Source organism: Eleutherodactylus coqui, chromosome 4 (genome assembly GCF_035609145.1).
Source record: "Eleutherodactylus coqui strain aEleCoq1 chromosome 4, aEleCoq1.hap1, whole genome shotgun sequence".
NCBI classification, from domain to species: domain Eukaryota; kingdom Metazoa; phylum Chordata; class Amphibia; order Anura; family Eleutherodactylidae; genus Eleutherodactylus; species Eleutherodactylus coqui.
This window is the reverse complement of record NC_089840.1, coordinates 2,254,821-2,277,769: the sequence shown is the minus strand read 5'-3', so window position 1 is coordinate 2,277,769 and position 22,949 is coordinate 2,254,821. Positions and strand designations below refer to the sequence as shown.

Below are 22,949 nucleotides of genomic sequence, written 5' to 3'. Positions count from 1 at the left end.
CCTGCAGCACTGTAGCTCCGACCACAGCTTGCAGGTCCTACAACTTACCCTCTCAGAGTGCCAGACAAAGCCTGTTGAAGCAGACAGACCGTGCGGCACTCTGAACTGCAGATGAGCCATACAGCGCAGCGCTTCCACCCGTCCTCCCATCATGCACTGCTCACAGGAGAGAGAAGGAAGTACCAAATGTGGACTGGATGTCAGAGGAAGTGGAGGGTCTTGAAGCTTGTGGTGAGGTCTATTAGACATGTGTGGGGGAGTCATTGCTTCCGTTTGGAGGCCCCAAAGGACGGCACATTGAGAGCTGTGCCGTTACTGTGCCACCGGGACTCCATCTGCTGTGGCTTCAGACCCCCATCCATCCACTATCCTGTGGGTAAGAGAGAAGTGCTGCCTAGTTTGAGCCTTAAGATGCAGGAATATAAGATGCAGAACACAGACTTCCTATCTGGACTATAAAGGGGCTCTCTGACAGTAATTAAGCACGGGATCCTTTCTGTCCTCCATGCTTTGCCCTCCTGCTCTTCTCTCAGAGATTCCTTCTATTTATTTCAGTAGCAGGATTCTATCTGATAGCATTTCAGTTGCTTTAGGCCTTTGCTAAAGTCTGTGTATCACTTTCCTTGCTTGGCTTTCTCAGTAGATGTTACAGAACTTCCGGGTACTCGCACTTTCTCTCCTTCTTACTGCACTGGCTAGTAGCTTTCTCCTGCACTGGAGCTCTCTGTCTGGCCACCTCCATCTTTAGAATGACCAGCATCCTCTCTCTCCATCAGCAGGCTACAGTCCCACTGACTCTTCTCCACCACACCTCTCAACTCCTTCTAGACAACTCCTCTTCTTATACTAACTGCTATAGACCTACCCCATGCTCATTAGAAAGTCCCGCTGACAATCGTGTGAAAAAACTGCAGCGTTATCGCGTGAAAAAAACGCGCAAGAAAAACGCAGTGGGTGTTCACCCTCACTGTGATGTAACGGCACAGCTAGATCATCACCCAGCTTTCCTTATCAACCTGCCACATTTGTGGTCTGAGGAAAGTTGAGTGGATCTGGGCAGATGGTCTAGTCTACTACCTGCCAAGTAGAGCTCATCAATTAATAGGAATTAATAAAGGGGATTATGGAGCATTGCCAATGTGGTTATAATATACAGAAAGGGGTCCAAAGGAGAGCCTGGTAACTACAGACCAGTAAGTCTCACTTCAATAATTGGAAAAATACTCGAGGGGATTCTGAGAGACGCCATCCTAGAATACCTCAAGGAGAATAAGGGAATAACTCCTCACCAGCATGGATTCATGAAGGGTCGATCATGTCAGACCAATCTGATCAGCTTCTACGATGAAGTAAGCTCTAAGCTGGACCAGGGAGAATCTATTGATCTTGTATATCTGGACTTCTCTAAAGCCTTTGACACCGTGCCACATAATAGGCTGATATATAAATGAGAAGCTCGGATTGGGTGAAAACGTGTGGAATTGGGTAAAGAACTGACTCAGAGATAGAAAGCAGAGGGTGGTAATAAATGGTTCGTACTCTGATTGGGCCCCCGTCACTAGTGGGGGCCACAGGGTTCAGTACTGGTCCCCATTCTGTACAATATATGTATCAACGACCTGATAGAGGGGCTGCACAGTAACATATCAATTACTGCAGATGACACAAAATGATACAGTATAACCAATACAACGGAGGACAATGTGCGGCTACAAACGGACCGAGATAAGCCGGGGGATCGGGGGGGGGGGGGGGGGGATTGTGGTGAATGAAGGTCAATGTGGATAAATGTAAGGCTCTGCACATGGGCAGGAGAAACGGATGTCACCAATATACACTAAATGGGGTACTGCTAGGGAAAAGACCTGGGGGTACTAGTGGTCTGTAGACTAAACTGGAGTAACCAATGCCAGTCAGCTGCTGCAAAAGCTAATAGAGTCTTGGGGTGCAGTAAAAGAGGTATAGGGGCGAAGGATGAGAACATTATCCCCCCACTATATAAGGCACTTGTTAGGCCATATGCTGACTGATATACGGATACAAGAGGGACAGCAGATACACCACATTCCTCAGCATACAGGTAACACATGTGAGGACCCCCGCTGCACAGATCATGTGGCCTGACACTCCTGTGTGTTTATTTTTGCACAAAAAAGTAAACACAAACAGCCCCCCCCCCCAATATAAGGAGGGTGTCTGAGTGGCGGCTCATCAGTGCCCTCACAGGTGTTACCTGCTGCTCCGTTTAGCCCTCTGGGGGTCTGCATGTTGGGGGTTATGTGGTGTATTTGCCGGCCCTCTTGTATCAGTGTATCACTGAGGATACGGACGCTTTCTGGAATTTTTTTGCCTGCCTGAATATTAACTCCACCGAATACAAGGTGCCAACTGTAACCATTCATTGATTCTCAGTGAGGTGCTAAGAGGTTAAACTGCATGCTACCATCATGGCCAACCCATGTTATGGTCAAACAGTGAGGGGGATGGCTGCCGCCCCACGAGCATTGTGGATGCAGCTTCATCACGGTGGTGCCACAACATTCACCTCACTAGTTACAGCCAGTGACGCCAATGAATAGTTTTCACATACACAAAATGTATTCAGCAAAATTTTGCACAATTGTGCTGAGTACATGTTTTGCGCTCTGCATGGAGGTCTGAACATCCCCACATCTCGCAGCGGACGGAAGCGGCTGCATCACATCCATTGTATTTGTTGGTACATATTATCTTCATGTTGATTTCCTAATTGCTACATTGTTGCCCCGTGACTTTTATGCACTGTTGATATGTTTAGGACCATAAATGCCCCCTCTGTGCACACGTGAGCGTCCTTGGAGACTGTGCTCTCAGCCGGTATCTTGTTACCAGAGGGGAGGCGGCTGCTTGTACGCACCAGGAAACAAGTTTTTACAACAAAGTTCTAGCTTGTCTCTGAGCCAACGGATAAGTTTGTGTGTGGAGGTGCAGCTTTGTAAGTCTCTGTCTAGCAGGCCTGCTTACTGTCTGACACTATATACTGGTTTGCACACACTTGGCTTTTTTAGAGGACCGTCCTCACTCACAGCTTTGGTGTCTTCGGTATCCTGATGGGGGAGGGAAGAGACTTCCAAAGCCCATAGGCATGCTGTGGTTCAGAATGAAGTGTCACTCTGTGCAGTAGTTAGTCTGTCATTGTGCAGCACAGACTCCTGCAGCTCTATATGCTCCCACAGCTGCAACATCTCCTCTGCTGCTTCCCCGACTACAAGGGTCCCTCTCTCGCTAGTCCCCAGGCACCCACACTCCTTCTAGGGGTCAAGTTTCATTTTAAAGTGCCAACAACATTTGCTTGTGCGAATAACGGTTTGCATGGGCGAACAGACATCTGCTAAAAGGTGCATGGCTCCCCCTTACATAATTGAACGATGCCCGTGCTTGCATGTAAGGATTATTGCACATTTTCATCCGTTTGAAAGAATTTTGAGCAATAATCGTTGCGTGTAAAGGGGCCTTTAGGAGCCTATAGGAAACTACAATATGCCATCTCACATTTACAAAATGAATTTCCCAGATGAGCATTGCAAGGAGTTTTAGGTCTAGTCAGGCCTACTAGAAGAAGAAACAGTACCCCTCCTGACCTAGGATAAGTAATGTATATACACAGTGACTCCAGCAGCAGAATAGTGAGTGCAGCTCTGGAGTATAATACAGCATGTAACTCAGGATCAGTACAGGATAAGTAATGTATGTACACAGTGACACCACCAGCAGAATAGTGAGTGCATCTCTGGAGTAAGGTTGTGTTTGAGAGCTCTGCTGGTTCCAGGGTGTGGTCGCAAGAGGCAGGTGTAGCTCTTGCTGGATCCCAGGAGCAGTGCACTGTTTCTGGGCTTATTTGCTATGGATTCCCGTGCTTCCCCCCACCGGCTCCGGTCGGGAGGGGGGAGGAATGAACCCCAGGAGGGGAAAGGATCTAGCCGGGGTACAGGCAGCGTCACCCAGACTCCCCGGAAGGACGTGGAGCACAGGAAGACCAGAAGCCAAACAAAGAGCAAGGTCAGTGCTGCAAAAGCACCTACAAGTGCCAGCTGGGGAGAGCATAAGAGGGGTGAATCTGTGACCGCCATGGCGTCTCGGATAGCTGCGAGTTTAAAAGACTTTAAGGAGGTCGAAAGCAGCTCCAGAAATATCGCAGGGAGCTACAGAGTGCCCTCAGCGATTTGGATAAGGCCCCACGGGGAAAGAAGAAAATTACTGCAGCGGAGAGAGTTAAATCCTGCAAGGAGGCAGTAGATTACTACAAGGAGGAGAGGTACAGGATACTGCAAGCCAGCGGCCCATTTAAAGAAAAACTCTTAAATGATGAGCGATTTTCTGGAATGGCGCATGTGAGCAGCGACAGTAGCTCTGATGAGTCGGAGGATCCACAGGAGGGGATGGCGGTATGTTCAGGGGAGCAGCCGTCCCTACAGCAGAGGGGAACTGCAGGGAGCAGCATTCCTGCAGAGCAGGTTAGCCTGCCCCCCACATCGGAGGAGTGCAGTGCTGAGGATGCAGACGACGACAGCGACAGCAGCAGCGGTGAGGGGGCCCTCATCATGCAGCAAATCATGCTGCAGGAGTCCCCAGAAAGAATGCAGAACATGTACTTTGGTGACGACATGCCTGAAGGAACATCTGTGGGCAAAAAGAAACAGAAAAAAAAGATGAAGACCACCGTGCAGGAGAGGTTTGTGTACGTCACCAAGCACTCCGGTCCGGCTGCAAAGTCAGATCGGGGTGCTAGCCCTGGTATACCCCTAGTCCCAGGCTCTGCAGTGAGTCCGGTGCAGGGGACTGGGGAAGAGAGGGTTAATGCGGCCCAAAACTCCATTCCTGCTTGTGCCAGTAGTGGGAATGGAGGCGATAAGGAGGCAGAGAAGGTCCATGGGAAAGATGGAATGAGGGGTCGCAGCCCATCCGGAGGTGCTGGTGCTGATAGTTGCCCCCCAGTGGGAGGGGGGGGGCAGTCTGGCATCAGGTTCCACCAGTGGCGGCTTGGCTGTCCCTCCTGTGTCCCTAAAACGCCTGTCAGGTGTAGAGGGGGCGCAGTGGGTGGTAGCCAAGCCTGTCAATCCTCCCACACATCATGATAGTATTGCAGTAACATCTAAGCAACTAAAAAGTACAACAAGTCCCAGAATGGCTGGGAAAGTGGGCGAAGCCAGGGCTGCAGAGACGGCTCCTACCGACAATCATACGGGACTTAGGACTGGTTCTGTCGGTCTCCAGCCTCAGCCCACTGGAAAGTGTACTATTAAAAATAAAAGTGAAGCAGGTCCTGGTCCAGCAAAAGGAAAGAAAGGTGCGAGTGGTGTGATGGATATAACTGCCAGTGCTACCGCTGCCCCTGCGCCCGTGGAGGCTCCGGATACCCCCAATCCCCCGGGAGGTATGCCATCAGCTGTACGGGAGGGTGGGGCTTCGGGTAGTAGTCAGGGGATGGGCCAGGATCCAGTCACCCCTCCAGCGGCGACAATAGCTGGTAGAAGTTATGCCAGTGTCGCCGCTGGAGGGAGGGGGGATGCGTCCTCCTTGTCTTTGGGCTCTGGGGAGGGCGTTTTGCAACAGCGCCTCCTGGAGGCCTTGAGGAGGGGGGAGAGCTCGATGAATGTAGGGGGCAGAGTTGTGGATTTGTCTCTCTGGGTGGAGAGACATGGTCTTGGTGCCTTCCGAGAACAAAGGGGGGAGACCGTCTGGTCCCTGCCAACAACCGGGCAGGACATTGGCCGTAGGAATGTGGCTCGTCTTCAGTGGAGGGGCAATGACGCGTGCCCCTCAAGGAGTAAGGTGGTGGAGCTTCTGCTGAAGATGGGTTTCAGGGCAAATGACATCTATGCCCTGATCCATCCTTATGGCACGTCTGAGTTCGACATCAGCTTTGCTCGCCCGGAGGGCCTGGAGCTCTTCTGGGGGAATTATGAGCTGATGAAGGACGAGCCCGGCTGGCGCGGTTTCGCTGCACAAGTGGTAACCCGCCAGACTGGAGTCAAGAGAGTGACCGTTTTGACTTGTAACGAGTCCCTCTCTTGTTACGATATCATGACTTGGATAAGTCGGTATGGAGAGGTGGTGGATATGCCCAATAAGAACCGGGACGAACACGGCATCTGGTCCGGAGCCTGGACGTTCATGGTGAAACTTAAGCGTTCAGGGAATTCGGTGGCCCACATACCATCCGCGGCCTTCCTTGGCAGGGATCGTATCTTGGCCTTCTACCAGGGGCAGCCGAAGCTCTGTCACAAGTGCGGCGACCCCACACATTTGAGTGCAGCCTGTAACGTCATCAAGTGCGCTCTGTGTGGCGAGGTAGGTCATCTTGCGGCATCTTGTACAGAGATTAGGTGTCACCTGTGTGGTGACCTCGGTCACCCATTCAGTCGCTGTCCGCGCTCTTTCGCCAATGCGGTCATGGCCCCAGCGGAGGAGAGCCGTGAGGTTGCTTCTGCAGGGGAAGGGACCAGCAGAGGCGATGGAGCCCTCAGGAGCCAAGGAAGAACAAACATGCTGGGGCAGCCAAGCTAAGGCGCCAAGAGAAGCGCGGAAGGGGCAGGGAGCTGGTGGAAACCCAGGTGGCAGGTGGGTCAATGCTGGCCCCTGCTCCGGACGCAAATCATGTGGCTGAGGCTCCAGGGGACAGGGAGCTGGATGAGGAGGTCAGGAGGATCCAAAGGGAAGAGGATGCCACTTATTCAGATTCTTCCCACTATGAAAGTGTGGGTGAGGGCAAGGATGAGTGGCAAAAGAAAAAGCGCAAGCAGGGCTCCAAGAAAATGAAAAAAAGGGAAGGGAAATCTTCCCCTGCAACGGGCCAGGTGCAGGAAGGCAATCCAAACTCTCCTCTTGTTGGGCTCTCCAACAGGTACCAAGCTCTCTCGTCCTCGGAGGGAGAGGTGCCTAGGACAAGCGTGGGGCCTACAGGGGGTGCTGAGCCTTCCTCTTCTGGGGGTTTGGTGACCTCCAGGGGGAGGGCTGGCCCAGAGCCCAGTGGCAAGGAGGACGAGGTTGAGGAGCCCCTGCCATGGACCTTTCAGTGTCCAAGAAACGTGGCAAGGGGTCATCCTCAGACCCTGATGAGAAGGGGGGTGGGAAGAAGAAAGCCATCTAACTCAATCACCAATGATGGCGGCACCCGCTCCGTTGACGCTGGCATCCATTAATGTTGCCAGCATTAAGTCTGATATGGCTAGATTTGCGGCCTTTGATTTTCTCGGCCGCGTTGAAGCCGACATTTTGTTTTTGCAAGAGACCAGGCTGCCAAATTTGGCAGCTGTGCATAAGGCAAGGAGGGAATGGAGGTCTGGTCCATCTTACTGGTCTCTTGCGGCCGAGCCATATAGCGGAGTGGCGGTACTTTTTACCGCAGCGGTTGAATGCCGACGGGTTATCGAGTTAGAAATAGGGAGGTGCCTGATCCTGGATGTTCTCATGAAGGGACAAGAGCTTCGGCTAATCAACATCTACGGTCCCCAAACCAAGCGGGACCGCAAGGATCTCTTTATGAGGATCAAGCCGTACCTTTTTACCAGTCGGCAGGTGATCTTTGGGGGTGACTTTAACGCAGTCACGAGGACCCGTGACAGGGGAAGCTCCCTAGGCAAGCTGACTTATGATAGAGTCGCGCTTAATAGCATAGCTAGCGAAGCTCGCCTGGTGGATGTCCACATCCGGCACACCCCAGGCCACGCGGGTTTCACCTATTATAGAGGCGAGTGCAGGTCTAGAATAGATAGGTTTTCTTTGAAGGAGGAAGCCATCTCTTCACCAGTTTCTGTTGTTGAGGTGGAATTCTCCGACCACTGTCTGATTTTGTTTTCCCTGAATGTTGCAGAGACCCCCCGGATGGGTAGAGGCTTATGGAGGCTGAATTCATCACTCCTGGAGGAAGCAGAGATAAGACAGTCCTTTGAGGATTTTCTGCAGAGCCAGGTACCATTACTGGATCTTTGTAGCAGTAAGTCAGAGTGGTGGGAGATGTTCAAGATCAGGGCGGCGAGGTACTTCCGCCAGCTTTCTAGCCTCAGGAGCCTGAGTAAGTATCGTCTTTATCAGGGCCTGAGGAGGAAACTCGAACATCTCGTCTCGACTGGAGGTAGCCGCGAGGAGATCTCCAGAGTCAAGTCTTTGCTCAAAGGGTGCCAGTATAATAGGCACGCATCTTTGGTTTTTGAGAGGGACTTCGGGAAGTACCACTCACCTGACCCTTACAGAAACTGCAAGATGTCAGTGAATCGTAAAGTTGTCACTGGACTGATCGACGGTACGGGATCTCTGAACAGGTCCAGATCAGGGATTCTGGAAGTCATCAGATCCTTCTACTCGCACCTTTTGTGGAAGAGGGATCTAGATCGAGATGTGATGTCGGCTTTCCTGGCTGAAGCTGTTCCTGAGCCAGGGGATGACATCTCCCTTAATGTTTTGACAGAGGAGATCAACATAGAGGAAGTTAAACTGGCGATTGATGGGCTTGCGCTCAAAAAATCGCCAGGACCGGATGGCTTAACATCTGAGTACTATAAGACCTTTAAGGACCTCTTGAGTCCCCTCTTGACTGAGGTTTTCAATGAGTGTCTTTCCTCGGACACTCTCCCAAAGTCAATGAGGAGGTCGGCTTTGATCCTTCTGTCAAAGGGTAAAGAATCGAGCCGTATTGAGAACTGGCGTTCCATAGCGCTTCTCAATACGGACAGGAAGGTTCTGGCAAAAGTGCTGTTTAATAGGCTGGTGAAGTTTGCACCCCGGCTCCTCTCGGGCGCCCAGCATTGCTCTGTTCCAGGCCGTAGCACCTTTAGTGCTGTTCTAGGTGTCCGGGAGGCAGTGGAGCAGGGTAGGGCTGGTCACTGGGAGGGGTACCTGCTGTCCTTGGATCAGGCCAAAGCATTTGATCGGGTTAATCACGAGTACCTCTGGTCTGTTCTTCTGAGATATGGCCTGCCAGTGGGGTTTGTCAATTGGCTCAAGACATTGTACGCGGGGGCTGAGACTTTCCCGCTAGTGAACGGTTGGGTCGGCTACCCATTTGAGGTTGGGTCTGGCGTCCGTCAGGGTTGTCCTCTGAGCCCCTTGCTGTACGTGTTTGCCATTGATCCTTTCCTTAGGATGATTGATGGTGGGCCTATGGCGGGGGTCGGGATGGATCGGGCGGTGCCGGAAGCCGCCCTCAGGGTGGCAGCGTACACTGATGACGTCACCGTCTTTGTGTCCTCGAGGGGGGAGGCAGAGTACGTGATGGCAGAGGTGGATTGCTACTCGGAAGCATCCGGGTCCGGCATCAACTGGGATAAGTGCGAAAGTCTCTGGTTAGGAAGGGGAGATCCTACATTTGGTCTCCCGGACACCCTTCCAGTGCCCCAGGACTCGGCTAAAGTTCTCGGCATCAAATTCGGCCGGGGAGATTACCCCATGCAAAATTGGGTGGTCAGGCTCGATGGTGCCACTCAGAAGGTGGCCCAGTGGAAGGGTTGGTCTTTGACCCTTCGGGAAAGAGTTAGCTTGATCAAAACATACCTGTTCCCTTTATTCATCTACCTGGGCAGCGTATGCATTTTGCCAAAACCTCTCTGGACCCGGGTCTACAACATGTTCTTCCTAATGTTGTGGGGGAATAGGTTGAACCTGATCAGGAGAGATGTTACATACCGCACGAGGAGACTAGGGGGGTTATCTATGGTCAACCCCGTGGTGTTTCTTGTAGACACCTTTTTTAAGATCAACATAGGCAACCTCTGGCAAGAGAGGGCTCCTCTGTGGGTCTACTCCTGCCGGGGATGGTTTCGGCCCTTCTTCCAGGAATGGGAGACAGGAGGGCGAGTGAAGGACCTTCGCACGCAGCACGGATATCTCCCGGCTTACGCTACCTTGATTCTGAAGGTGATACGCCGGTGGGGTCTGGGGATGTGGGAGATCAGGACTCTGACGAGGAGGCTCCTCGACGAAAGAGTCCTGTTGACCAATTTTCAGAAGCCCCTGGCGCTCAAGGACTGCCCAAGTCGGGACCTGGAGGGAGGGTTACGTTTACTGAATTCAACCCGGGTCCCCTTGAAGTTTTGGGACTTGGCTTGGCGCTGCTTTCACGGGAGACTGTATGTAAGGGGTAACTTGAAGAGCAGGCCTCTGATTGACAGGGGTTGCCCCCGTCAGGAGTGCAGCGACGTGCTGGAAAGCATGGAGCATTTCCTGCTTCAGTGCCCCTTTAATACAGAGGTTTACCAACGGGTAGGGGTCTCCATAGGCTGGCGTCAGCTGGCACACCTCTCCTATGCGGAGTGGGCTTATGGAGCCTTCAGAGGTCTTGGTGGCAGGGACCGCTGCACTTTATTCCTAGTTAGCCTAGTGGTCAGGTTCCACATCTGGAGTGCACGGTGTTTAATCTCGACGGAACTGAAAGTCCTCCCCGTGGATACGGTATGTAGGAACATCCTGGGTGACCTGGTGAAGGTACGTACTTTGGAGTATGAGAGGCTGGGCACATCTAAAGCTTCTCTCCTATGGAGAGGGCTTGTATTTCGTTAGGGACAGTCTTTTCTTAATTTACTAGGAGCAGAGTAGGGAGAGAATAGGGACAGGATAGGGAGAGAGGAGGGATAGGGCAGGGACAGTTTTCCATGAAGGGTCAGACTGAGGGGCAGACTAAGGACAGTCTAGGGCAAATTAGGGAGAGAATAGGGAAACCTTTTTTTAAATTCAAGGGATAGTACATTGTGATGTCTGTGCCCGGCTTATCACCTCCAATCCCGGTGGCGGGCTGTGAGTGCACCATGAAGCTTTTTGTTTTGATTTGGGCAAGATGGAGTAAAGTAGGGCTGCAGGAGAGCCAACCTTAGGCTTTCGGGTTATGTATATAGTATATATTATGTATGTTGGTTGGAGTGTATTATGGTTATTGTATATTGTATATATTCACATTTTGGGTGGTAGGTAGGTTGGGTGGGGAGTTGGGGGGAGTGGGATTCACGCCTTCAGCCGTAGCCTGGCACATCCCGAACATTGGACTCTGGGCACGGACTGGTGAAGCGGGCATGGCCCCCAGGCTGCGGCGGGCACAGTGTGGTATTATTTATTAAAAAAAAAACAAAAAAACCCTGGTGTGGCTTGGCACGTCCTGAACTGAACTCTGGGCACGGACTGATGGAGCAGGCTTGGCCCCCAAGCTGCACTGGGGACCCCCTCCCAAAAAAAAATTACATATATTTTTAGTTAGTTCTTTTATGCCAGTTTGGCTCGGTCTTTCTGTTTATATTTGGTTATTTCTGCTGTTTATGTTCTTGCTTCCATTTGATCTGTGTGGGTACAGTGCCGCACGGCTGGACCTGGAGGTGTAGTTTACAGGGTTTTATATTTTAGGTATATAGTTGTATATAGTGTTATATGTTGAGTGTGTATGTGTGTGGGTGTGTACGGCGGGGGAAGCCCGGATATGGACATTTACTTTGTTTATGGATCACGGACTGTGGGGGAAGGGCCTTATATTGCTTTATATGGTTATTCTTATTGTTACAGTTTGTCTTTGTTGTGTTTTTTTACTTTTATAATAAAAGATCTACAGGATATAACTCAGGATCAGTACAGGATAAGAAATGTATGTACACAGTGTCTCCACCAGCAGAATAGTGAGTGCAGCTCTGGAGTATAATACAGGATGTAACTCAGGAGCAGTACAGGATAAGTAATGTATGTATACAGTGACTCCACCAGCAGAATAGTGAGTGCAGCTCTGGAGTATAATACAGGATGTAACTCTGGGTCAGTACAGGATAAGTAATATATGTACACAGTGACTCCACCAGCAGAATAGTGAGTGTAGCTCTGGAGTATAATACAGGATGTAACTCTGGGTCAGTACAGGATAAGTAATATATGTACACAGTGACTCCACCAGCAGAATAGTGAGTGCAGCTCTGGAGTATAATACAGGATGTAACTCAGGATCAGTACAGGATAAGTAATGTATGTACACAGTGACTCCACCAGCAGAATAGTGAGTGCAGCTCTGGAGTATAATACACAATGTAACTCAGGAGCAGTACAGGATAAGTAATGTATGTACACAGTGACTCCACCAGCAGAATAGTGAGTGCAGCTCTGGAGTATAATACAGGATGTAACTCAGGGTCAGTACAGGATAAGTAATGTATGTACACAGTGACTCCACCAGCAGAATAGTGAGTGCAGCTCTGGGGTATAATACAGGATGTAACTCAGGATCAGTACAGGATAAGTAATGTATGTACACAGTGACTCCACCAGCAGAATAGTGAGTGCAGCTCTGGAGTATAATACAGGATGTAACTCTGGGTCAGTACAGGATAAGTAATATATGTACACAGTGACTCCACCAGCAGAATAGTGAGTGCAGCTCTGGAGTATAATACAGGATGTAACTCTGGGTCAGTACAGGATAAGTAATATATGTACACAGTGACTCCACCAGCAGAATAGTGAGTGCAGCTCTGGAGTATAATACAGGATGTAACTCAGGATCAGTACAGGATAAGTAATGTATGTACACAGTGACTCCACCAGCAGAATAGTGAGTGCAGCTCTGGAGTATAATACACAATGTAACTCAGGGTCAGTACAGGATAAGTAATGTATGTACACAGTGACTCCACCAGCAGAATAGTGAGTGCAGCTCTGGAGTATAATACAGGATGTAACTCAGGATCAGTACAGGATCAGTAATGTATGTACACAGTGACTCCGCCAGCAGAATAGTGAGTGCAGCTCTGGAGTATAATACGGGATGTAACTCAGGATCAGTACAGGATAAGTAATGTATGTACACAGCGACTCCACCAGCAGAATAGTGAGTGCAGCTCTGGAGTATAATACAGGATGTAACTCAGGATCAGTACAGGATAAGTAATGTATGTACACAGTGACTCCACCAGCAGAATAGTGAGTGCAGCTCTGGGGTATAATACAGGATGTAACTCAGGAGCAGTACAGGATAAGTAATGTATGTACACAGTCACTCCACCAGCAGAATAGTGAGTGCAGCTCTGAGGTATAATACAGGATGTACCTCAGGATAAGTAATGTGTATATATAGTGACACAACTTTTTGTCCGTTTTTTTCACAGAAATATTTTGAAAAACATTTTTTTTCTTTCAGGACTTTGAGTCTTTCTTTGATGCCAAGGAGGGGAATGAAATCTACGTGTTCCTGGGTTTGGCCACTCCTGCAAGTAAAAGGGTACTTTTTGTTTACTGATATCCCATTTAGGGGCATGGACACATGACTTCGTACTCTCTTCGCATTCCTGAGTGTTTTCGGCCTTCTGTACACGCGGTTTGCGCGGTTTCCGTATTTGGCTCTACGTTGTGTATCTTTTCCTAGGATGTCATCCAGGGGACCAACATGTCGTCCTCTGTGTCACAGTGCAGGCGGCCTGATATGTTGGTCACATGTTATGGGCGGGAGCGCCGTGTAAAGGGGACAGGGGGCCGACCAAGCAGGGGGACACGTGTAATAAAGACTGTTAGTAATTATCATAAACCCACCATTCTCACACAAGACCCCGTATAATTCAGACCTGTCTGTTCTCCTTCCTCTGCTGTCCATCCGTGAAGGCGTTGGGTGCGACGGCCGAGACGCGGTGGACTAGGTTATGTCAGCGTTCCTCGGCCAGTGCCTGTTAACCCCTTAGTGACGCGCCCTGTCTGGGATCTAATGACACGCTGATTTTGATCTCCACTTTTCAGAAGCTATAAAGTGTTGTACTTCCCTGTCGGCGCGGCCGTTTTTGCGAGGTGAGCTGTAGTTTTCATTGGTACCGTTTTGGGGTACAGATTGCTTTTTGATCACTTTTATTGCTTATTTTTGTGAGGCAAACAGTTGGCTGTTTTTTTTCCGATGTTTTTTAAATGGTGTCCCCTGTGCGACGATGCCCGGGGGGTTGTTTTTATTATTTAATAGAGATGAGCGAGCGTACTCGCTAAGGCAAACTACTCGAGGGAGTAGTGTCCTATGCAAGTACCTGTCCACTCGTCTCTAAAGATTCGGGTGCCAGCGGGGAAGAGCGGTGAGTAGCGGGAGTGAGCAGGGAGGATCGGGGGGGGGGGAGAGTGAGAGAGACCCCCCCCCCCGTTCCTCCCCGCCCCCCGCCGGCACCCGAATCTTTAGAGACGAGCGGGCAGGTACTCGCATAAGGCACTACTCGCTCGAGTAGTTTGCCTTAGCGAGTACGCTCACTCATCTCTATTATGTAAAGAAAGAGGGGAAAATGCGCAAAAAAGGAATTTTTTTGTAATGTGTTTTTTTAACATTATTTTTTTTTTATGTAAGGCCCCCTGCACATGGGCAGAAATTCCCCGGTGGGATTTCCCACAGAATTTCCGCCCCTGCCTGCCTGCTTAGGATTGCATTGCAAAACGCAATCTTAGGCAGACGGCCGCGATTTATCCACGTGAAATTACACGCAGAAAATAAATTGCGGCACGTTCTATTTCTGTGCGGGTCTCATAGAGGCCCGCATAGAAATGTCAGTGGTGACGGGCCGGCTCCGCTCTGCGCATTCGCCAGCTGGGGCATAGCAGGAGATGGCAGACGCCGGGAGCAGCTGAGTCGCAGGCCTCTTCAGGGGCACGGGTCCGCATCCCGCTGCGAGAATCCTCGCCGGGGGATCTGACCTGGCCATCTGCAGGAGGCCTTTCTGTAGGGGAATTGAATCTGCAATGCTGTGATCATACTGATAATACACTGCAGTACTTCTGTACTGCAATGCATTATTGCTAATCATATCAATCACAGGCTATGACGGACCTGAGCGCCCTTGGCTGGCATCTGGTTACTATGGCAACCAATTGGTCCTCTGCAATTATATAATGGCAGACCGATGACTTCACAGTGGAAGTGCTCCCCTTTGTGAACCCTTTATATGTTTAGATTGCGGCATGCAAGGGGTTAACAGGGGGATCGGTGTTCTAACCAATCTCCACTATTGCAGCGAGAGACCGGCTATCATTCACAGGGACTTAAGTTTATGTCCATTCGCGGAAACAGCTTTCCACTGAGGACGTACATTAGGTCCTTGGGTGGGAAGGGGTTAAAAAGGCTGCATTAAGCCTATACCCACTGCTTATACAGCCTGTTAGGGCCTTGGAGGTCCTAAAGCAATGACCCCCTCTGTGTACCCTCCTCAGTATATACACATAGAGGTGAGGTAGATTCTCCTCAGTATATACACACAGAGGCGAGGTAGATTCTCCTCAGTATATACACATAGAGGTGAGGTAGATTCTCCTCAGTATATACACATAGAGGTGAGGTCGATTCCCCTCAGTATATACACATAGAGGTGAGGTAGATTCTCCTCAGTATATACACATAGAGGTGAGGTAGATTCTCCTCAGTATATACACATAGAGGTGAGGTAGATTCTCCTCAGTATATACACAGAGGTCAGGTAGATTCTCCTCATTATATACACATAGAGGTCAGGTAGATTCTCCTCAGTATATACACATAGAGGTCAGGTAGATTCTCCTCAGTATATACACATAGAGGTCAGGTAGATTCTCCTCAGTATATACACATAGAGGTGAGGTAGATTCTCCTCAGTATATACACATAGAGGTGAGGTAGATTCTCCTCAGTATATACACATAGAGGTGAGGTAGATTCTCCTCAGTATATAGACACAGAGGTGAGGTAGATTCTCCTCAGTATATACACATAGAGGGGAGGTAGATTCTCCTCAGTATATACACATAGAGGTCAGGTAGACTCTCCTCAGTATATACACAGAGGGGTGAGGTAGATTCTCCTCAGTATATACACACAGAGGTGAGGTAGATTCTCCTCAGTATATACCCATAGAGGTGAGGTAGATTCTCCTCAGTATATACCCATAGAGGTGAGCTAGATTCTCCTCAATATATACACATAGAGTTGAGGTAGATTCTCCTCAGTATATACACAGAGGTCAGGTAGATTCTCCTTAATATATACACATAGAGGTGAGGTATAATCTCCTCAGTATATACACATAGAGGTGAGGTAGATTCTCCTCAGTATATACACATAGAGATGAGGTAGATTCTCCTCAGTACATACACATAGAGGTGAGGTAGATTCTCCTCAGTATATACACAGAGGAGTGAGGTAGATTCTCCTCAGTATATACACATAGAGGTGAGGTAGATTCTCTTCAGTATATACACAGAGGTCAGGTAGATTCTCCTCATTATATACACAGAGGTCAGGTAGATTCTCCTCAGTATATACACATAGAGGTCAGGTAGATTCTCCTCAGTATATACACACAGAGGGGAGGTAGATTCTCCTCCGTATAGACACATATAGGGGAGGTAGATTCTCCTCAGTATATACACATAGAGGTCAGGTAGATTCTCCTCAGTGTATACACAGAGAGGTGAGGTCGATTCTCCTCAGTATATACACATAGAGGTGAGGCAGATTCTCTTCAGTATATACAGTGAGGTGAGGTAGATTCTCCTCAGTATATACACATAGAGGTGAGGTAGATTCTCCTCAGTATATAGACACAGAGGTGAGGTAGATTCTCCTCAGTATATACACATAGAGGGGAGGCAGATTCTCCTCAGTATATACACATAGAGGTGAGGTAGATACTCCTCAGTATATACACATAGAGGTGAGGTAGATTCTCCACAGTATATACACAAAGAGGTGTGGTAGATTCTCCTCCGTATATACACATAGAGGTGAGGTAGATTCTCCTCAGTATATACACATAGAGGTGAGGTAGATTCCCCTCAGTATATACACATAGAGGTGAGGTAGATTCCCCTCAGTATATACACATAGAGGTGAGGGAGGTTCTCCTCAGTATATACACATAGAGGTCAGGTAGACTCTCCTCAGTATATACACAGAGGGGTGAGGTAGATTCTCCTCAGTATATATACATAGATGTGAGGTAGATTCTCCCCTGTATTTACACAGAGAGGGGAGGTAGATTCTCCTCTCAGTATATACACATAGAGGTGGGGTAGATTCTCCTCAGTATATACACACAGAGGTGAGGTAGATTCTCCTCAGTATATACCCATAGAGGTGAGGTAGATTCTCCTCAGTATATACCCATAGAGGTGAGCTAGATTCTCCTCAATATATACACATAGAGTTGAGGTAGATTCTCCTCAGTATATACACAGAGGTCAGGTAGATTCTCCTTAATATATACACATAGAGGTGAGGTATAATCTCCTCAGTATATACACATAGAGGTGAGGTAGATTCTCCTCAGTATATACACATAGAGATGAGGTAGATTCTCCTTAGTACATACACATAGAGGTGAGGTAGATTCTCCTCAGTATATACACAGAGGAGTGAGGTAGATTCTCCTCAGTATATACACATAGAGGTGAGGTAGATTCTCTTCAGTATATACACAGAGGTCAGGTAGATTCTCCTCATTATATACACAGAGGTCAGGTAGATTCTCCTCAGTATATACACATAGAGGTCAGGTAGATTCTCCTCAGTATATACACACAGAGGGGAGGTAGATTCTCCTCCGTATAGACACATATAGGGGAGGTAGATTCTCCTCAGTATATACACATAGAGGTCAGGTAGATTCTCCTCAGTGTATACACAGAGAGGTGAGGTAGATTCTCCTCAGTATATACACATAGAGGTGAGGTCGATTCTCCTCAGTATATACATATAGAGGTGAGGCAGATTCTCTTCAGTATATACAGTGAGGTGAGGTAGATTCTCCTCAGTATATACACATAGAGGTGAGGTAGATTCTCCTCAGTATATACACATAGAGGTGAGGTAGATTCTCCTCAGTATATACACATAGAAGTGAGGTAGATTCTCCTCAGTATATACACATAGAGGTGAGGTAGATTCTCCTCAGTATATACACATGGAGGTGAGGTAGATTCTCCTCAGTATATACACATAGAAGTGAGGTAGATTCTCCTCAGTATATACACATAGAGGTGAGGTCGATTCTCCTCAGTATATACACATAGAGGTGAGGCAGAGTCTGCTCAGTATATACACATGGAAGTGAGTTAGATTCTCCTCAGTATATACACATAGAGGTGAGGTAGATTCTCCTCAGTATATACAGTGAGGTGAGGTAGATTCTCCTCAGTATATACACATAGTGGTGAGGTAGATTCTCCTCAGTATATACACATAGAGGTGAGGTAGATTCTCCTCAGTATATACACATAGAGGGGATGAGGTAGATTCTCCTCAGTATATACACATAGAGGGGAGGTAGATTCTCCTCAGTATATACACATAGAGGGGAGGTAGATTCTCCTCAGTATATACACATAGAGGGAAGGTAGATTCTCCTCAGTATATACACATAGAGGGGAGGTAGATACTCCTCAGTATATATACATAGAGGGGAGGTAGATTCTCCTCAGTATATACACATAGAGGTGAGGTAGATTCTCCTCAGTATATACAGTGAGGTGAGGTAGATTCTCCTCAGTATATACAGTGAGGTGAGGTAGATACTCCTCAGTGTATACACATAGAGGTGATGTAGATTCTCCTCCGTATATACACATAGAGGTGAGGTAGATTCTCCTCAGTATATACACATAGAGGTGAGGTAGATTCTCCTCAGTATATACACATAGAGGTGAGGTCGATTCTCCTCAGTATATACACATAGAGGTGAGGTAGATTCTCCTCAGTATATACAGTGAGGTGAGGTAGATTCTCCTCAGTATATACACATAGAGGTGAGGTAGATTCTCCTCAGTATATACACATGGAGGTGAGGTAGATTCTCCTCAGTATATACACATAGAGGTGAGGTAGATTCTCCTCAGTATATACACATAGAGGTGAGGCAGAGTCTGCTCACTATATACACATAGAGGTGAGGTAAATTCTCTTCAGTATATACACAAAGAGGTGAGGTAGATTCTCCTCAGTATATACACATAGAGATGAGGTAGATGCTCCTCAGTATATACATGCAGAGGTGAGGTAGATTTTCCTCAGTATATACACATAGAGGTGAGGTAGATTCTCCTCAGTATATACATACAGAGGTGAGGTAGATTCTACTCAGTATATACACATAGAGGTGAGGCAGATTCCCCTCAGTATATACACATAGAGGTGAGGTAGATTCTCCTCAGTATATACACATAGAGGTGAGGTAGATTCTCCTCAGTATATACACATAGAGGGGAGGTAGATTCTCCTCAGTATATACACATAGAGGGGAGGTAGATTCTCCTCAGTATATACACATAGAGGGGAGGTAGATTCTCCCCAGTATTTACACAGAGGGGAGGTAGATTGTCCTCAGCATATACACATATTGGTGAGGTAGATTCTCCTCAGTATATACACATAGAGGTGAGGTAGATTCTCCTCAGTATATACACATAGAAGTGAGGTAGATTCTCCTCAGTATATACACATAGAGGTGAGGTTGATTCTCCTCAGTATATACAGTGAGATGAGGTAGATTCTCCTCAGTATATACAGTGAGGTGAGGTAGATTCTCCTCAGCATATACACATATTGGTGAGGTAGATTCTCCTCAGTATATACACATAGAGGTGAGGTAGATTCTCCTCAGTATATACACATAGAAGTGAGGTAGATTCTCCTCAGTATATACACATAGAGGTGAGGTCGATTCTCCTCAATATATACACATAGAGGTGAGGCAGAGTCTGCTCAGTATATACACATGGAAGTGAGTTAGGTTCTCCTCAGTATATACACATAGAGGGGAGGTAGATTCTCCTCAGTATATACACATAGAGGAGAGGTAGATTCTCCTCAGTATATACACATAGAGGAGAGGTAGATTCTCCTCAGTATATATACATAGAGGTGAGGTAGATTCTCCTCAGTATATACACATAGAGGTGAGGTAGATTCTCCTCAGTATATACACATAGAGGTGAGGTAGATTCTCCGCAGTATATACACATAGAGGTGAGGTAGATTCTTCTCAGTATATACACATAGAGGGCAGGTAAATTCTTCTCTATATATATAGATAGAGGTGAGGTAGATTCTCCTCAGTATATATACACAAAGAGGTGAGGTAGATTCTCCTCAGTATATACACATAGAGGTGAGGTAGATTCTCCTCAGTATATGCACATAGAGGTGAGGTCGATTCTCCTCAGTATATACACATAGAGGTGAGGTAGATTCTCCTCAGTATATACCCATAGAGGTGAGGTAGATTCTCCTTAGTATATACACATAGAGGGGAGGTAGATTCCCCTCAGTATATACACATAGAGGTGAGGTAGATTCTCCTCCGTATATACACATAGAAGTGAGGTAAATTCTCCTCTCAGTATATACACACAGAGAGGAGGTAGATTCTCCTCAGTATATACACATAGAAGTGAGGTAGATTCTTCTCAGTATATACACATGGAGGTGATGTAGATTCTCCTCAGTATATACACATAGAGGTGAGGTAGATTCTCCTCAGCATATACACATAGAGGTGAGGTAGATTCTCCTCAGTATATACACATAGAGGTGAGGCAGAGTCTGCTCAGTATACTATATACAGATGGAAGTGAGGTAGATTCTCCTCAGTATATATACATAGATGTGAGGTAGATTCTCCCCAGTATTTACACAGAGAGGGGAGGTAGATTCTCCTCTCAGTATATACACATAGAGGTGGGGTAGATTCTCCTCAGTATATACACACAGAGGTGAGGTAGATTCTCCTCAGTATATACCCATAGAGGTGAGGTAGATTCTCCTTAATATATACACATAGAGGGGAGGTAGATTCTCCTCAGTATATACACATAGAGTTGAGGTAGATTATCCTCAGTATATACACAGAGGTCAGGTAGATTCTCCTCAGTATATTCACAGAGGTCAGGTAGATTCTCCTCAGTATATACACATAGAGATGAGGTAGATTCTCCTTAGTACATACACATAGAGGTGAGGTAGATTCTCCTCAGTATATACACAGAGGTCAGGTAGATTCTCCTCAGTATATACACATAGAGGTGAGGTCGATTCTCCTCAGTATATACACATAGAGGTGAGGCAGAGTCTGCTCAGTATATACACATGGAAGTGAGTTAAATTCTCCTCAGTATATACACATAGAGGTGAGGTAGATTCTCCTCAGAATATACAGTGAGGTGAGGTAGATTCTCCTCAGTATATATACATATTGGTGAGGTAAATTCTCCTCAGTATATACACATAGAGGGGAGGTAGATTCTCCTCAGTATATACACATAGAGGGGAGGTAGATTCACCTCAGTATATACACATAGAGGGGAGGTAGATTCTCCTCAGTATATATACATAGAGGGGAGGTAGATTCTCCTCAGTATATACACATAGAGGTGAGGTAGATTCTCCTCAGTATATACACATAGAGGTGAGGTAGATTCTCCTCAGTATATACAGTGAGGTGAGGTAGATTCTCCTCAGTATATACACATAGAGGTGAGGTAGATTCTCCTCAGTATATACACATAGAGGTGAGGTAGATTCTCCTCAGTATATACACATAGAGGTGTGGTCGATTCTCCTCAGTATATACACATAGAGGTGAGACAGAGTCTGCTCAGTATATACACATGGAAGTGAGTTAGATTCTCCTCAGTATATATACATAGAGGTGAGGTAGATTCTCCTCAGTATATACAAATAGAGGTGAGGTCGATTCTCCTCAGTACATACACATAGAGGTGAGGCAGAGTCTGCTTAGTATATACACATGGAAGTGAGTTAGATTCTCCTCAGTATATACACATAGAGGTGAGGTAGATTCTCCTCAGTATATACAGTGAGGTGAGGTAGATTCTCCTCAGTATATACACATAGAGGGGAGGTAGATTCTCCTCAGTATATACACATAGAGGGAAGGTAGATTCTCCTCAGTATATACACATAGAGGGGAGGTAGATTCTCCTCAGTATATACACATAGAGGGGAGTTAGATTCTCCTCAGTATATACACAGAGAGGTGAGGTAGATTCTCCTCAGTATATACACATAGAGGGGAGGTAGATTCTCCTCAGTATATACACATAGAGGGGAGGTAGATTCTCCTCAGTATATATACACAGAGGGGTGAGGTAGATTCTCCTCAGTATATACACATAGAGGTGAGGTCGATTCTCCTCAGTATATATACATAGAGGTGAGGTAGATTCTCCTCAGTATATACACATAGAGGTGAGGTAGATGCTCCTCAGTATATACACATAGAGGTGAGGTAGATTCTCCTCAGTATATACACACAGAGGTGAGGTAGATTCTCCTCAGTATATACACATAGAGGGGAGGTAGATACTCCTCAGTATATACACATAGAGGTGAGGTAGATTCTCCTCAGTATATACACATAGAGGGGAGGTAGGTTCTCCTCAGTATATACATAGAGGTGAGGTAGGTTCTCCTCAGTATATATACATAGAGGTGAGGTAGGTTCTCCTCAGTATATATACATAGAGGTGAGGTAGGTTCTCCTCAGTATATTCATGCTTACTATTGAATATTGAAGCTCCACTCCCTTTACTTTTCCTATTAGGTAAATGTAAACGTAAAGAATGTTCCTGCCAAATTTCATGTTCGTACGACTTTGGGAAGAGAATTAGATTATATATACGGTATATATACTTCTTCTAGGGGAGGGATGTTACTGACAATCAGTGCTAATTAGTAAGACGGGACAATCCCTCTGCATCGCCACCTAGTGGATGGCAGCATCCGTACATATCAATGTAATTTTGTAACACGTCTTAACAATGATTGGGAATAGGAAGCCAGAAGCATGCACAGACAGCTGCTTCGGGAGGTTAGCCTCATCAGGATGCAGTAGGGTCCCGGCTTGGCTGGTGAGAAGTGTGCGACGAGGGTCAGGAGGGGCGTCGCGTCTCTTTAAGAAGCGCACCCAAAAAGTGTTGTGAGAGGACTGTGATGTGGGGGAGAGACT

The 22,949-nt window shown here is 47.3% G+C and overlaps 1 protein-coding gene across 2 annotated transcripts in view; it reads left to right on the top strand.

Annotated features, from left to right (window-relative positions):
* The window catches only part of SH3BGR (SH3 domain binding glutamate rich protein), an 81,042-nt gene that overhangs the window by 5,348 nt on the left and 52,745 nt on the right, over positions 1-22,949 (top strand). Inside the window, exon 3 of one of the 2 annotated variants that reach the window (XM_066598952.1) lies at positions 13,136-13,216. The exons of the other annotated variant lie outside the window; for it this stretch is intronic. Within the exon in view, the coding sequence (XP_066455049.1) occupies positions 13,136-13,216 (81 nt within the window). The remainder of the gene's footprint in view (positions 1-13,135; positions 13,217-22,949) is intronic. 2 annotated transcript variants of the gene reach the window in all.